This window comes from Dipodomys ordii, unplaced genomic scaffold, assembly GCF_000151885.1.
Source record: "Dipodomys ordii isolate 6190 unplaced genomic scaffold, Dord_2.0 Scaffold251, whole genome shotgun sequence".
In the NCBI taxonomy this organism is placed as follows: Eukaryota; Metazoa; Chordata; class Mammalia; order Rodentia; family Heteromyidae; genus Dipodomys; species Dipodomys ordii.
Genome location: NW_012267467.1, coordinates 159370 through 174594, shown reverse-complemented (window position 1 = coordinate 174594; position 15225 = coordinate 159370). Strand labels below are relative to the sequence as shown.

The window sequence follows — 15225 nt, the reverse complement described above, 5'->3', positions numbered from 1 at the left end:
TCCAGGCACCATATTTTCCAAGATAATTTGGCTTTGATGGTTTGTGTTTCAGTTGTCAGACCTGATTATTATTATTCTTTATTTCCATCCTTAGCTGACTCTTATGGAAAGGTGACATCGATAAGGGTCACGAGGCTATGTTACGATGCGGGCTAATAATTGACAGACCAGTCTTAAATTATGAGCAAATTTTAAGAAAAATTAGTATTTTCTCAATTGATTGATTAAAAAATATAAGGAACATGTTGTAAGCTTGTATATTTGTTGTTAATAGGTTTACCTAAAAACGACATAGTGCCACACCTGAAGCAATGTGTGACAGATTTTAAACAAGAGCTGCCCATCATCATAGCTCTGGGGAACCCGTGTCTGAAGCCCCGGCACTGGGAGGCTCTGCAGGAGGTGGTGGGGAGGTCCCTGGATAAAAGCTGCACCGTGGAGAACGTGCTAGCCCTCAAGGTAAGCAGAAGGCACTTGAAGAAAGCAGGTGGAAATCCTGGAGAGAGCACTGTTAAGCAGGCAAATGTAGGAGGAAGAGTTAGCTAGCTCCTGTGCTACTAGTGCATAGGCTCTTAGAGAGCAATCCTTTCACATGTGACGCGTCATTATCTCATAGTGCTATTTCTTATGGAGATGTTTTATAGAAATAGAAAACTTAGAACTACTTATTCTGCTATATATAAAAAGATCATATATATTAGGAACATGGTGTAAATCCTACCAATGACTTGGTATCATATTTAAAATACTAATTGACAACAATTTGATTGACTAAAAATGGCATGTTATTTCTTACTTTTTCATGGAAATGTTTTCTTGCCTAACTTACAATAAGCTTTCTTTGTAGTGTTTTGACAATAACTAGTATAACCCAAATCATCATTTCTCATAAATAATTTTATTATAATGAACAAAGATATATTTAAATAGTTAAAAAAGAGTTTACTGACAACTTTAATTGACTCTTAAAATTATATTCTTTTGTATCTCCAGTCCTCATCTCAACCTTCCTCTTGAACTGCAAACTTATATATTTAATTTCCTGTTCATTATCTCCATGATTATCTTAAAAGCTGTCTCAAAATTAATATGTCAAAAAAGTTTACCTTTTATCCTCTATTTCCCAAATTCTGTTCTTCAGTCATCCTCATCTCAGTTAGTGGGAACTCCATTCTATTAGCTGCTTACACTGACCACCAGAGGATGATAGTCTTCTAATCTGCAGCTCCTCACCTGGCTTCAGTCTCTTACCCTTTCTGGGTCATGGCCAGAGCCTCTTTAACTGTTGTTTGTGCCAAAGGTGGATCTAACCAGCTATCTACATAATGGCAGAACGTTAGAGGTGGTGCCAACAGCTGAGTTGTTCAAGTTCACAAAACAAGCACAGTGTCATTTCCATTTTGAAACTCCTGGGTTATTGGAACCATTCCTGAGCAGGTTAGGTCGAGGGTGAGAATTTGGCAGTAAGAAATAGAAATCAGAAGAGACAAAAAAAAAAAAAAATGGGTAGCCGCTGGAAGCCTACCTGAGTAGAGGTCCATGATACCTCAGAGGGCCCCAGGGAGCTCTCCTTGCCTTTCCAGCCCGAACGGGTATTCAAAAACAGTTAAGGCTGTGAGCGTCCAGTTAACCCTACCATCCTCATACCCACCCACCTTTGACATGTCATAAAAATAAAGTCAACCTGTTCATAGTCCTCACGGAGCTGGATTACTGAAATATAGTTAAACACTGTTCTTTAGCTCCATGAAGAGGACATATGGGAAGAGCTGCAAATCCTTCTTTCTAACCGGCCAGTTGCACAGGCTGGATGTGACTAGCTCTGAGTGCGTCTCTGTTAACTGCATCTGGGAAGTTTAGATCGGGCTTCTGGTGAATGGCATCACCGACACTCAAAGAGACATGTGGTGTACTTAAGGAGATATGGCAAAGAAAGGGGAGCTACATCCTCTCAGGTGAATGTACTCCAGGGCTGATTAAAGAGAGTAAACGCATGCCACATAATGGTTGAGCAGTAAGCATTAGTAAAGAGGAAAGAACGCTGAAGACCTAACACCATCTGCACATCCACAGGCGGGCAGATGATGGTGCTAACCAGCATTCCTGCCCCTGCACCGGAAGCATGTGAGGTGGTGACAGTGAGTACCGGTGCTGTGGAACATGAAAGATGCTATGTAACTTGTGAGCAAGGACGGGAGGGAAAAACTGGAGGAGAGCAAAAGAAGCAGTGACGTTGTCCAAAACAAGAAATGGACTCGTTGCCGGGCTTCGGAAATGGTAACCCTGCTGTGCAACACCTTCATAATAACGATAAACCTGAAGAGAGCTCTGTTAGGAAGGATAAGCGGTGGGGACTGGGGCCTCAGGCTGGCCTCAGACCGCCGTTCCCCGTCCTTCGGATAAACCTTTCAAGCTATGCATTTAAATCTTCCATTTTAAATGTTTTCAAAATTGTTTGTCTTAAGAAATAACTTGTTCATTTTAGATGTTTCAGTATGAAAGTGAAATAAATGAAATATCAACCTCAGCAACTAATGAAGCTGCTCTTGAAAAGATGCTGTATAAGATCATTGATCTTTGGAACACAACGCCTCTGCATTTAGTGATGCACCACTCAGAGACTTACTCAATCTTGGTAATCTCATCTGTGGACGATATTCTAGCTCAGCTAGAAGAATCTCAAGTCATTCTTGCAACAATTAAAGGATCTCCCTATCTTGAACCAATTAAGGTAAATATAATGGCAAAAAAACAATGATTTTTTATTTATTTGTTTTAATTGGTTGGTTTGATTGAGACAAGATCTTGCTTATGTAGCCCAGGCTAGCCTCAAATTTGTAATCCACCTACCTCAGCCTCATGAGTACAGAGAAAATATCTTAATTTTCTACAGTTTATCCCTTTCTAGGCCTGTTGTCAGTGGCTCTCTCCTGCCCTGCAATCCTAGCTGTTTGGGAAGCTGAGATCTGAGAATCATAGTTCCAAAGCCAGCCCTGGCAGAAAAGTCTATGAGATTCTTTTCTCCAATTAACCAGCAAAAAAGCTGGACGTAGAGGAGTAGCTTAAGTGGTAGAGCACTAGCCTTGCGCACAAAACCTAAAGGATAATGCCTCAGCTCAAGTCCTAGTACACATCTCCCAAATTACTTACTGTAATTTTGTGTTTGAATTCTATGAAATACTTTGTATAGTTACACAGAAATAAGATTAAATATGTAATGCCTTGATTGCTAAGAATAATTATATTGGTTTATATCAGCTATATTTCATTGCACATTGTTCTGCACTCCAGTTTTATTCCCTCTGTCACATTCTTTGTCCCACCCCCTCCCCCCCAAAAAAACTAGCATCTCCAACAGGTTTCTTTGTTCTGTTTTCATAGTTGCAGATGATCTGTTTCAGCAGTGTTCAATCTCCTGTATCCTCCCCACCAGACCAGCTCCCTCCTGCTGGTCCCAACAGCCCTCCAGAGTCTCATTCTCTTCTCCCTGTTCTGTTGATCATCAGTTTTGCTGAGTTTCTCTATGCTGCCCTTACATCTATACATTTATTCAACCTGGCTAAGAACAATTTTTAAAGAAACAGTAATTGTGAGGAAATGTCAGAAAGTTTAATTTGGACAGATACCATAAACTTAAAGCATAGAAAATATGACCCATAAACCTTGACTTTTACCAGAAGTGTTTGCTATATCCTAATAATCCCTGATTACATAACTCCATGTCCAACCATGTACCTCAGAAGTATTTTTTTAATTTTAGCAAAGTTAGTAAGATAAGTAATAATATAGAAATGCTCAATAGCAAAATTAATATAGTTGACTATACACATATTCAACGTGTGGAATGCACATGGCTGCAGAGGTGTGTATTCAACACGTAGAAGCCACATTCTTTGCAAATATACAACATTTAGAGATTTTCATTTAAATAGGCTTTAAAGAAAAATCTCAAATTATGAAAAAGAAGAAAAAAATTTAACAATAAAATAGTGATGTAACAATAAAAAAGAACAGCAGAATACGTGCATAAAAATCAAACAGGAAATGCAATTCAAGTTTTTAAAATTTAGAAATAACACATAAGGAGAGATTACATATAAAACCTTACCACAGGGCTGGGAAGGTGGCTCAGTGGTAGAGCACTTGCCTTGCATGCTCAAGGCCCTGGGTTCGATTCCTCAGCACCACATACACAGAAAAAGCCAGAAGTGGCGCTGTGGCTCAAGTGGTAGAGCGCTAGCCTTGAGCTGAAGAGCTGAGGGACAGTGCCCAGGCCCAGAGTTCAGGCCCCACGACCGGACCCAAAAAAAAAAAAGTTAAAAAAAAAACCTTACCACAGTTTACCACAGCCTTATGAAAATTAATATTTAAAGCACTAAATGCCTTTGTCAGAAGTAAAGAATGAAATTAAGAAATAACAACTGAGTGAAACACTCAGGAAGCCAAGAGAACATCACATGCACACACAAACTTCTACTTCAAAGCAAGATGGAATCATGCCCCAAACACCCAACCCAAACCAGACAGGACATATGGGATGGTGTTTTCCAGGACGCTGAACGTCAGAGAGCACAAGCCGAGATGTCTGGGATGTGAGAAGCACACAGGCAAGCCCTACGGGGACACCAACGCCCCACCTTGCCTTTCCAGACCTTGGTTGGGGGGAAAGCAAAGAAGCCAGGCAGGACCTGACATGAGATGCTGTTTAACATCTGGAGACGCAAGGGAGCTTAGAGCCTAGAAGACGGTGCCCCCAGAGGTGGCCTGTTAGAGAGCATCAGCATGGTGTAAGGCCTCCCTGCTCATAATTGGCCCAGCCCAGGCAACGGCACGTGACTGTGAAGAACTGCCAGAGACCAGGGAACCAACCACCCGAGAGAACTTAGCCTGGAGAGATGCGTGCGCAGGCTTTCCCTTTCAGGAAAAATGGATGTGTTGACTTCTTGATTGTAGTGATCATCTCACAGGCATGAGAATAAGCTAAACTTAATAAACAGTTTAAATGTAAAAGAAAGTAAGAAATAAGTGAACCTAGGCAGAAAACAAATGTGATTCATGTGTGATCCCTTCCCTCAGGAGGCAGTCAGGAATAGGCCTGGCTTTTAAGGAAGTATTGTAGCCTTGATTTTTTAAAACCATTTTCCCATGATATTCTTTTTTTTTTTTTTTTGTATGTATGTGCCATTGAACTAATGGCCTGGGCTGTCCCTTAGCTTTTTTGCCCAAGGATAGCACTCTACTACTTCTGGCTTATTGATGGTTAATTGTTAGGAGATGAGTCTCACAGACTTTCCTGCCTGGGCTGGCTTTGAGCTGTGACCCTCCTATCTCAGCCTCTGAGTAGCCAGGATTAAAGGCACAAGCCTCAGGTGTCCAGATCCATCTGGTTTTCTAGGGGAAGGGTAAATTGCAAATGGAATCCCTGGATAGTTGTGCAAGGCAAGAAGAAGTCATTGTCAGTGTTTTAAAAAGCAGATTACAGGACAATGGGTACAATACAGTTACGTGTGTATAGAAATGCCTAAGAAGGGACTAAAATAAAATGCTTACCAAACTCCTGGCTACACTTCTTCTACAAAAGGAATAGGAAATAAGTATTGAGTGGAAAATTCCTGTTACTTTCTATAGATGGATGTGTTAATTAAGGTTTTACCAAAATTGTTGATCATATAAACAAAATTAAACAAGGTATCTTAAAACTTCAAAAACTAAATATAGTTTGTTTTTCATTCGTGTAACCATTAATGATTTTCTGGGTGTCATTAAAAGATCACCCTTCACATTGGGTTCTAGTATGTGATTCTTGTTTTTTGTTTTTGTTTTTGTTTTTGGGTCCGGTCGTAGGGCTTGAACTCTGGGCCTGGGCACTGTCCCTCAGCTCTTCAGCTCAAGGCTAGCGCTCTACCACTTGAGCCACAGTGCCACTTCCGACTTTTTTGTTTTTGCTTATGTGGTGCTGAGGAATCAAACCCAGGGCCTCATGCAAGCAAGGCAAGTGCTGTACCACTGAGCCACCTTCCCAGCCCTAGTATGTGATTCTTATAGAGAAGTTTCATGCATTTTGTCTATGTGATGTTTTTTTGTCTTCTAGGATCTTGTACGTAAATGGGACAAAAATTTAAATCTCTTTTCTTACACTCTTGGAGAATGGATGAATTGTCAAAGAAGCTGGCTTTACCTTGAACCAATCTTTCATTCTGTAGAAATACAAAGGTAAAAAAATACCAAAATATACCATTTCCAGGTAAAAATGCAAAAAATGCATAATGGAGAATTTTACTTCTGTAATTCCTGAGAAATCATGTCAACAAACTATCCACCTAGAGATATTAATTGCTGGTTCATTGTAACATTTTCTTTCATAAGAGATTACAAGCATCATCTTTTTTTAAAAGTCCAATTTCTCTGTTGACAATATAAAGATGTAAAATCTGGGAAGGAGATGTCACATACATCATGATAACCATTAAGCTACAAAATTATATATCTGTTCAGTTCCAGGGTATTAGTATGGCCCTAATGTTGCACAAATGTTATTTTAGTAGCACTCATATATTAATGATAATTTCTGGCTTTGAATGTGGTAGATTAATAGAGCACCTTATCAGTTATTAAAATTTTACCTTTTTTCATTCATAGCATTAGGATTAATTGATTTTAATTTGGTTTTGGGGGGGTTGGTTGGTTTTTCTTTTTTTTTGATCGTGGGGCTTGAACTCTGGGACTAGGCGCTGTCCCTGTACTCTTCAGCTCAAGGCGAGCGCTCTACCACTTGAGCCACAGCACCACTTCTGGTTTTCTAGTGGTTTATTGGAGATAAGAGTCTCACAGACTTTCCTGCCCAGGCTGTCTTTGAACCATGATCCTCAGATCTCAGCCTCCTGAGTAGCTAGGATGACAGGTGTGAGCCACTGGCACTCCAGGTGACTTTAATTTTTTTAAGTGATTGGTCTTAAGAATGTTTAAGTTGACAGAAATAAGTTTCTAGGAAGAATTGAAACTATTGGCATATAGGCTCATTCCTACAATTCTAGCTACTCAGGGGTCTGAGACCTAGAGAACTGTAGTTCATAGACAACCAGAGCAGAAAAGCCTGTAAGATTCTATCTCCAATTAATTAGCAAAAAGCCATTCTGGAGACATGGCTCAAGTGGTAGAAAACCAGCCTTGAACTAGGAAGTTAAATTTGAATGAGAGCACAAGGCCCTGAGTTCCAGCCACAGTATGGGAACCAAAACAAGACAAAATAAAACCAAACAAAACCCAGCAACAACAAAAATACAAGCTTTTGTAGTCTATAATCTGAAGAAAAGTGAGACTTTATGGGGTGCTAGGAAGCCTAGGATTTCAGGTTAAGTACTTAGAACTTCCTTTTGGGGGAGAAAGAAAACTGTTCAGGTACAAGCATTGCTTAGTAGGAGCAATATTTATTTTTGATATGCTGTGTAGCTCAGCAGTGTTTGGGACGCTGTATATCTACGCTCACTCTTGGCAGTCTTCCAAGGTGAGACTACACACCCACGGAGTGTATCCTTATGGTTGCTCTCACTTTGAATCTTAAATTCAAATCATTAGTACTTTTTACTAAAGATATCTTTTATTAATAGATCAAGACTCCTAAATAAAAGAGGAAAAAATATGACTAAGTTAACCGTATACAAAATTTGGTGAGATTGTAAAAGGAAATATGAATTGAAAGATAGTAACAGCACGGATAAGATGAGTCTACGGATGAGGGGGATGAGTTGGCAACAGACCTTTAAGGAAAGGGGAGGACGATAGGGCAGCACCAACAGGGGCTCTCGAGAAAGGGGACGTCACAAGAGCCGTGGGGCAGGAAGACTGTGACGGGAAGCAAAGAATAAAGAACCCCGTGGGTGCTACACTAGAGCTTTCCAGAAGGAGGGTGCGTTTCACTAAGTAGAGTTGGTCTGTCCTCTATGATAGGATTTCTGCTGCACTTCAGAGATGGGGAGCATGACAGTGAGAGAGTTCTTGTGAGAGTGTGACTTTTTTTTGTACCAGTATGTGGGGGCATTAAAAACCAGGGGGCTGGGCTGGGAAGGTGGCTCAGTGGTGGAGCGCTTGCCTTGCATGCCTGAGGCCCTGGGTTCGATTCCTCAGCACCACATAAGCAGAAAAAGCCGGAAGTGGCACTGTGGCTCAAGTGGCAGAGTGCTAGCCTTGAGCTGAAGAGCTGAGGGACAGTGCCCAGGCCCAGAGTTCAGGCCCCACAACCGACAAACAAAATAAACAACAAGGGTGTCCCTTCATGGACAGCTCTAAAGCAGTCTTTAGTAACAGGACCAACAAGGAGTACAGGGGTGCATGGTTGTTATAGACCAGGAACTCCCTGCAACAAGAGTGATTTTAGAGACGTGCATGTGTGTGTGTGTGTGTGTGTGTGTGTGTGTGTGTGCCTGTCAAGTGCAATTAATTTTCAGTTCAGTGATAGTTATATGTCTAATTTTCCTAGTATTTTTTACCATATACATTACCTACCATATACATTATACACATATATTACACTCTTATATTTATTCATTATGTATACATTTCTTACCATATACATTACTTAAGTAATATATAGTAATTAATATATTTATTATATATAATTATATATTAGCTACTACATAAGTATATAGCGGATATAATTAATATGTAAGTATATAAAACTCATATAATATATAATTCATAAATGATCAAGAAAAAAAACATCAAAATTGTTTTATAAATACCACAGTATTCTGTAGCAAATACATTTAGATTATTATGTTAATGATAGTGCTTTCAAAAAATGGTTAAAACTAATTTTATTTCTAAAGGCAGCTCCCAGCAGAAACAAAGCACTTCTCCATGGTGATCTCCATGTGGAAGGAATTAATGTCAAAAGTGCAGAACAAGCTAGAGGCCTTGCGAATAACCACTTCCGCAGGAGTCCTGGAAGTGCTGCAGAACTGCAACATGCATCTTGAGACTATAAAGAAAAGTCTGGAGGTAACTGCACAAGCATGGCATGCAGACCCACTGCACGTGCGGCCAGTGCCAGCGCGGGCTTCCTGCTTGCTTGCTTTCTCACCGCCAGCGCTTCTCTCTCTCACGAACTTTGGAGGTCCTGAAAATAGGATTAAGAAAAAAAAAGGACGGCTGACCTCAGTGGCCTCAGGCGTGGTATCGACGTTCAAGGTTGTTTTTTTTGGGGGGGGGTCCGGTCATGGGGCCTGAACTCTGGGCCTGGGCGCTGTCCCTCAGCTCTTCAGCTCAAGGCGAGCGCTCTACCACTTGAGCCACAGTGCCACTTCCAGCTTTTTCTGCTTATGTGGTGCTGAGGAATTGAATCCAGGGCCTCATGCATGCAAGGCAAGCGCTCTACCACTGAGCCACCTTCCCAGCCCCAAGGTTCAAGATTTTTTGTGCCCAGGACCCCTTGTCTTTAGGTTGAGAGTAAAGGCAGTGGTTCCCGGGGAGCAGAAGGGAAGGAGAGGACGCTGTTGAAGCACAGGACCTGGCGCTTACAGTTAATAAGTATTAATAGCATCACTATTAATTGTAGTTTTAGCAAAAACTGAATTCAAGTTATTTATTTATTTTTGTCAGTCTTGGGGCTTGAACTCAGGGCCTGAGCACTGTCCCTGAGCTCTTTTACTCGAGGCGAGTGCTCTACCACTTCTGATTTTCTGGTGGGTTTAATTGGGGAGAAGAGTCTCAAGGGACTTTCCTGCCTGGACTGGCTTTGAACCTTGATCCTCAGATTTCAGCTTCCTGAGTAGCTGGGATTACAAGTGTGAGCCACCAGCGCCCAGCTAAATTAGAATATTTTGATGAGCTCCTAAATCAATGTATTGGCCCCCTATGCTTTTTACATTGCCAGAGCATTAAGGGAGAAGGGCGTCTCAAATTTTTTTAATAAGGAGGTTTGTTGCAAGGGAAAGATTGAAGAGATAGGAGAGTAGGAAAATGGCTGCCATTCACAAACAATGTATCTGTTTTACTGAAAAGAAGGATAACCATACACTAACTAGTGTGAAGTTGTGGAGCAGGAAAAGGGAGTTCTGAGTAAGGAGAATGTGAGGTTATTTGTGCAGTGAGGCCATGTTTCTCAGGTGAGGACGACACACAGAACTAGAGCAGCTAGAGCACACACACATGTGGGAACACCACAACGGCGTCTTACTGACGGATAGTAAGTGTGCACATGTGCGCTTTTCTGCTTGCTTTCATTTGGACTTCGGTTTTCCTATTTTATTTAAAATGTTTTCACAACTTAAACATAGTTTTCATTACTCACGGGCTAATATTTTGACTGACAACAACTTTCACTGTGATATTTGTATGTAATGTAGGCCTATATGATGATTCAACCCCTATCATAGATTTATCTTCTGAACTGCATTTCTTTTGGTTCTGGACAGGATTACCTTGAAGTTAAAAGAATGATTTTCCCAAGGTTTTACTTTCTCAGCAATGCTGAGCTTCTCGATATACTGGCTGACAGCAGGAATCCTGAGTCTGTGCAGGTAACAGGAACGTTCTGTTAGCAATGATATTTCCTAACCAAGTCAGGATTTTACAATATTACCAACATTATTTTCTGGTCCACAGCCTCATCTTGTGAAATGTTTTGAAAATATAAAACAAGTATTGATCTGGAAAGAAGAAATTGGACCCCCTGCTGTAAAAATGCTCATATCTGCAGAAGGAGAGGGTCTTCTGCTGCCCAAGTATGAGAGTAGGCCAAACCTCTTAGAAGCTTCTTGTTTTGAAATGTCTGCTTAGATGTTGATGGGACTTGTAGTTGATGGGAGTTTGCCGTGTGAAGTGTTTCTTCCAAGGCTTTCACTGTCTTCTTCTTAACACAGAACACTCTCTTCTTTGCTTCTTTGCTGTGTCCTAATGTTAGAAGGTAATCTTCAGAACTCTGCAGGCCTTCTCATTTGTGCCTGTCTTTTGCTCTGTCATTGAACTCTGCTTTAGTTTCATACTCTTTTTTTATGTTTACTTCCAAGTTTTATTGTGAGCATAGACGGGGAGAAAATTTACTCTTTTGAGTTGTTAAGGGTACTGCCATCACTGCTTCCACAGCCTCTGTTTGCATCATTCTGGGGTCCGGGAAAACAGGACACCTAGGGTTCTTGTCCATGGGGCCTCCGCAAGGGCCCCACAGCGTCCCCACCTCCCAGCATGCTTTAAGAACCCTCCCAAGCCACAGCCCAGTTCTGCCACTTGAAAAGACCATGAGCAATCCAAAAATACTTCATGGTACAATTGGTCTATTTTGTGCATTTCTATTTTCAAATTCCTATTTGCCTAATTATTGTATATATTCATAGGTTTGATGTCAACATTTCCTGAAGCTAGGTAGTATGTTTTCAATATCATTTTCTAATTTAAAATCTAGAGAAACCAGAAAATATGATAGAATTATATGCCTCTGGTCCATAAGTAGTATAAATATGTAGAAAACAGTCTATAAGTTTATCAAAAGACTGACATACAAATGAATTCATGTGATTCATAATATTATATAATAATACTGTTTTTGAAATACATAGGAAAATCCGCGTAAGAAGTGCTGTGGAACAATGGCTGTTAAATGTGGAGAAAAGCATGTTCGATGTGGTGAAAAAGTGAGTATAACACTCAGATCCTAAAATTCTGTGATATACACACACGCACATATAGACACGCACTTTATTACCTGCTAAGATAAATGGAAGGATGTTGGTAGAGTGAGGGCGCATATGTGGCTTTGTGCCCTTTGAGTTCATGGACACCTGAAGAGTGGCCAGACGTCTGTCTCTGCCTGCTTCCAAGTACCTCACCCTCAGCCTCCAGTCTCATCCAGTTCAAGCCCCATGACTGACAAAAGAAAAAAAGAACCCTGGAGACATTATAACTTGCCAATATAATAATAATAATCCTGTATCTTTCTCTACACTTCTTGTGTGTGCCAGTACTGGGTGTTGGGTCCTTGGGTCCTCCTCTGTCCTACGAAAGACGGATGGGGTCCAGACAGGGTCTCCCACCCCAGCCTTCCTAAGCCCGGGAGACAATCAGATGCAGCGGGGAGTCAAATCAAGCAGGAACTCGTTTTATTACCACACAGCAAGCCCTTTTTGAAGCAAAAGATTGCGTGGGTGGGGAGGACACGGAACCAACCAATCACTATAAAGGTCACACCCTATCATGCACCTAAGCTTCCAGGAGCTGTTTATGCACTAAAGGTAAACAAGTCCGGCCCTGCCCACTCAACTTCCATCTTGGCTGCCTGTGTGCCAATTAGTTAAATTGACTTCTGAATATTTTCTCTGTAGCTATTGTGAATGTGTTGATTTCTTAATTTGTTTTTCAGAAAGTTTGTTGTTTATATAAAGAAACACTACTGATTCTGAGAGTTGTTTGGGCATTCCGGTCTTGTCACTGAGATTTGAGGAAACATTTTCAACTTTTCACTATTATTATATTAACTGTACAGTTTTCATATGTAGTCTTGATTGTATTGAGGTACATTACCTTTATGCCTAATTTTTTTAGTTTTACCAGAAAAGGATGTTGAATTTTATCAAGTACTTTTTTAAGTATCTGTTGAAATTGTAGTTTCCCTTCATTCTATTAAAATCATAGATCATATTTATTGATTTGTATATACTGAACCATTTTGAATCCCATTTAGATCCTATTAGATTATGGAAAATGATTCTTTTTTATTTTTAAATTTTTTAAATATTTTTATTGTAAAGATACTGTACAGAGGGATTACAGTTACATGAGTGAGGTAATGAGTACATTTCCTATCGAGCTTTGTTACCCCCTCCTTTGTTAAACCCTACCATCCTGGGGCTGGGAAGGTGGCTCAGTGGTAGAGCGCTTGCCTTGCATGCCTGAGGCCCTGGGTTTGATTCCTCAGCACCACATAAGCAAAAAGAAAAAAGCCGGAAGTGGCGCTGTGGCTCAAGTGGTAGAGTGCTAGCCTTGAGCTGAAGAGCTGAGGGACAGCGTCCAGGCCGAGTTCAGGCCCCACGACCAGACCCCCCAAAAAAAATAAAAACAACAACAAACCCTACCATCCTTTCCTTCCCTTGCCCCCCCCCACCAAGTTGTAAAGTTCCTTTTCAACCTAGTGTCTTGTACATCTCATTGTTACAAGGGGTCATCCTGTATCCTTATTTCAGCATTTTGTTATTTCCCTTCCCCTCCCCAAATTAGAAAAAAATGTATATACAAGATGCAGGGCGCCAGAATCAAATACAGTGACAACAGGGGTTATACCGTGGGGGAAGAACATTGAAAAGAAACAAAAAAAAAATCACATAGTACATTAAAAACAACAGTGACAAAGATAAAACCTCTTGTGCCCCTATCTTGGGGTTCATTTCACTTAGCATCATCTTATGTGGTCATATGTACATAGCTTTGACCTTTCCTGCTTGTCTGGTAAGATTATCCTAGATGTATACTAGTTATTGCAAATAATGGAAATCATGGGGCCTGTTTCTTTGGGTCTGGCTAACTTCACTTAATATAATTGGAAAATGGTTCTTTAATATACCATTTTATTTTCCTAGTGTTTTTTTCAGAGTTTTTATATTTATGTTCATTAGATACTGGCCTGTGACTTTAATAGTGTCCTTGCCTGGCTTTGGTGTCCTTGAAAAATGAGTTTGCAACTACTCCTTTGTCAATATTTTGAAAGAGTTTGTGAAAATTGGTTTTAATTCTTTAAATGTTTGATAGAATTTAGCAGTGAAAATACGTGGTGCTAGGCTTAATTGCTGTATTCATTGTCTGCTCAGATTTCCAACTTCATTCTGACTCAGTCCTCCACCTCATTTTTATGATAATCCACTGCTGTTCAAGGGAGTTTCCTGCTCATACAAGAATCGATATGCTGGCTTTTCAGCACTCACTGAAATTACCATCACATGTGGACTCATTCTTTCCATTTATGCCTATCTTTCCTCGTGGTTTGGGGTCAATGGATATTTTTACTTCCTATTTTAGATTGTTCATTTCTTTGGGCATATTGTATGACAATTATAAACATCTTCTACTGGATACTAGTAAAATTGTAACACTTTATGAATCCTATTTTTCTTGAAGCCTACACTTAGTAAAACATGTTATGGCCCTGTAAGCAAGAGCCATATTTAAGAATAAAATGAAGCACCATTGGCATAATACAAAATAAAAATTAATTGGTAAAGATATATCTGCTACTGATAATGCTTTTGAAATACTGTCATCCCTCAATGGCCCCAGGGATTGGTTCCAGGACTCACTTCACCCAGGAGCAGCAAGATGCGCACATGCTCAAGTGCTGTGAATAAAATAGAACCACGTTTGCATGCCACCGTGTCTTTCCATACCGTCAGAATAATACCCAATACTCTATGTAAATGGTGATCACATCTATTGTTTAGGGACAAATTCCCAGAAAAAAAATAAGAATGTATTAAGTAGAGACACTTTTTAAAAAAATCTGATGTTGGTTTTAATTCATGGGATGTAAAGCACATTATGCATATAAAAAGTCATTTTCGTGACCACATCCACAACCCCCAGCACTTGGAAAATGGAAGGGCCAGTCTGGGTGGGCTTTCCAGTGTGAACCTGTGTAAAAGAAAAAGTTGTATGACATGCTTCTTTTTAGCAACAATGATAAAGAAGATAATACAAATAATAGATATGATAGACAAGCACAGCAAAATTTAAAAGCATCAATGCTTCATTTCAATGTTCAAGTAGAATGTAAAACAATAAAGCTATTGCAGTCCTTTAAAAAGTCAATAAAAAAGTCAATGAAAGCTAGTATTGAGAATTTGTAATCTATGGTAGTGATAAATTAAAGATAAAATACTGATAAAAGAAACTTAAAGTTACTCTATTAAAACCTGTCATGACTATCAAAACACATAATGTTGGCATATGTTACTTCAGGTCTAAATAAAAATTTCTAGATATATTTAATAAAACTTACCCTGGCTGGACACTGGTGGCTAACAGCTACAATTCTAGCTTTTCAGCAGTTTGAAATCTAAGAACCAAGGTTTGATGTCAGCCTGGGCAGAAAAGTCCATGATACTCTTATCTCCAATTAACCTGCAAAAGAAAGCTGAAGTGGAGCTGTGGTTCAAGTGGTAGAGGACCAACTTTGAGGGAAGAAGCCAAGTGAGAGGAAAGGCCCTGAGGTCTAGTCCCAGGAACTCCTCCCGTGCACACACACAC

At 40.1% G+C, this 15225-nt stretch overlaps 1 protein-coding gene across 1 annotated transcript in view; it reads left to right on the top strand.

The window, feature by feature from the left end:
• Dnah14 (dynein, axonemal, heavy chain 14) overlaps positions 1-15225 on the top strand; it is a gene marked incomplete at its 3' end in the record, with an annotated part of 224776 nt that overhangs the window by 53854 nt on the left and 155697 nt on the right. The window contains 7 exon segments of the mRNA XM_013036175.1: positions 275-459; positions 2486-2731; positions 6092-6213; positions 8826-8997; positions 10413-10517; positions 10603-10721; positions 11553-11631. Coding sequence (XP_012891629.1) covers positions 275-459; positions 2486-2731; positions 6092-6213; positions 8826-8997; positions 10413-10517; positions 10603-10721; positions 11553-11631 — 1028 coding nt within the window.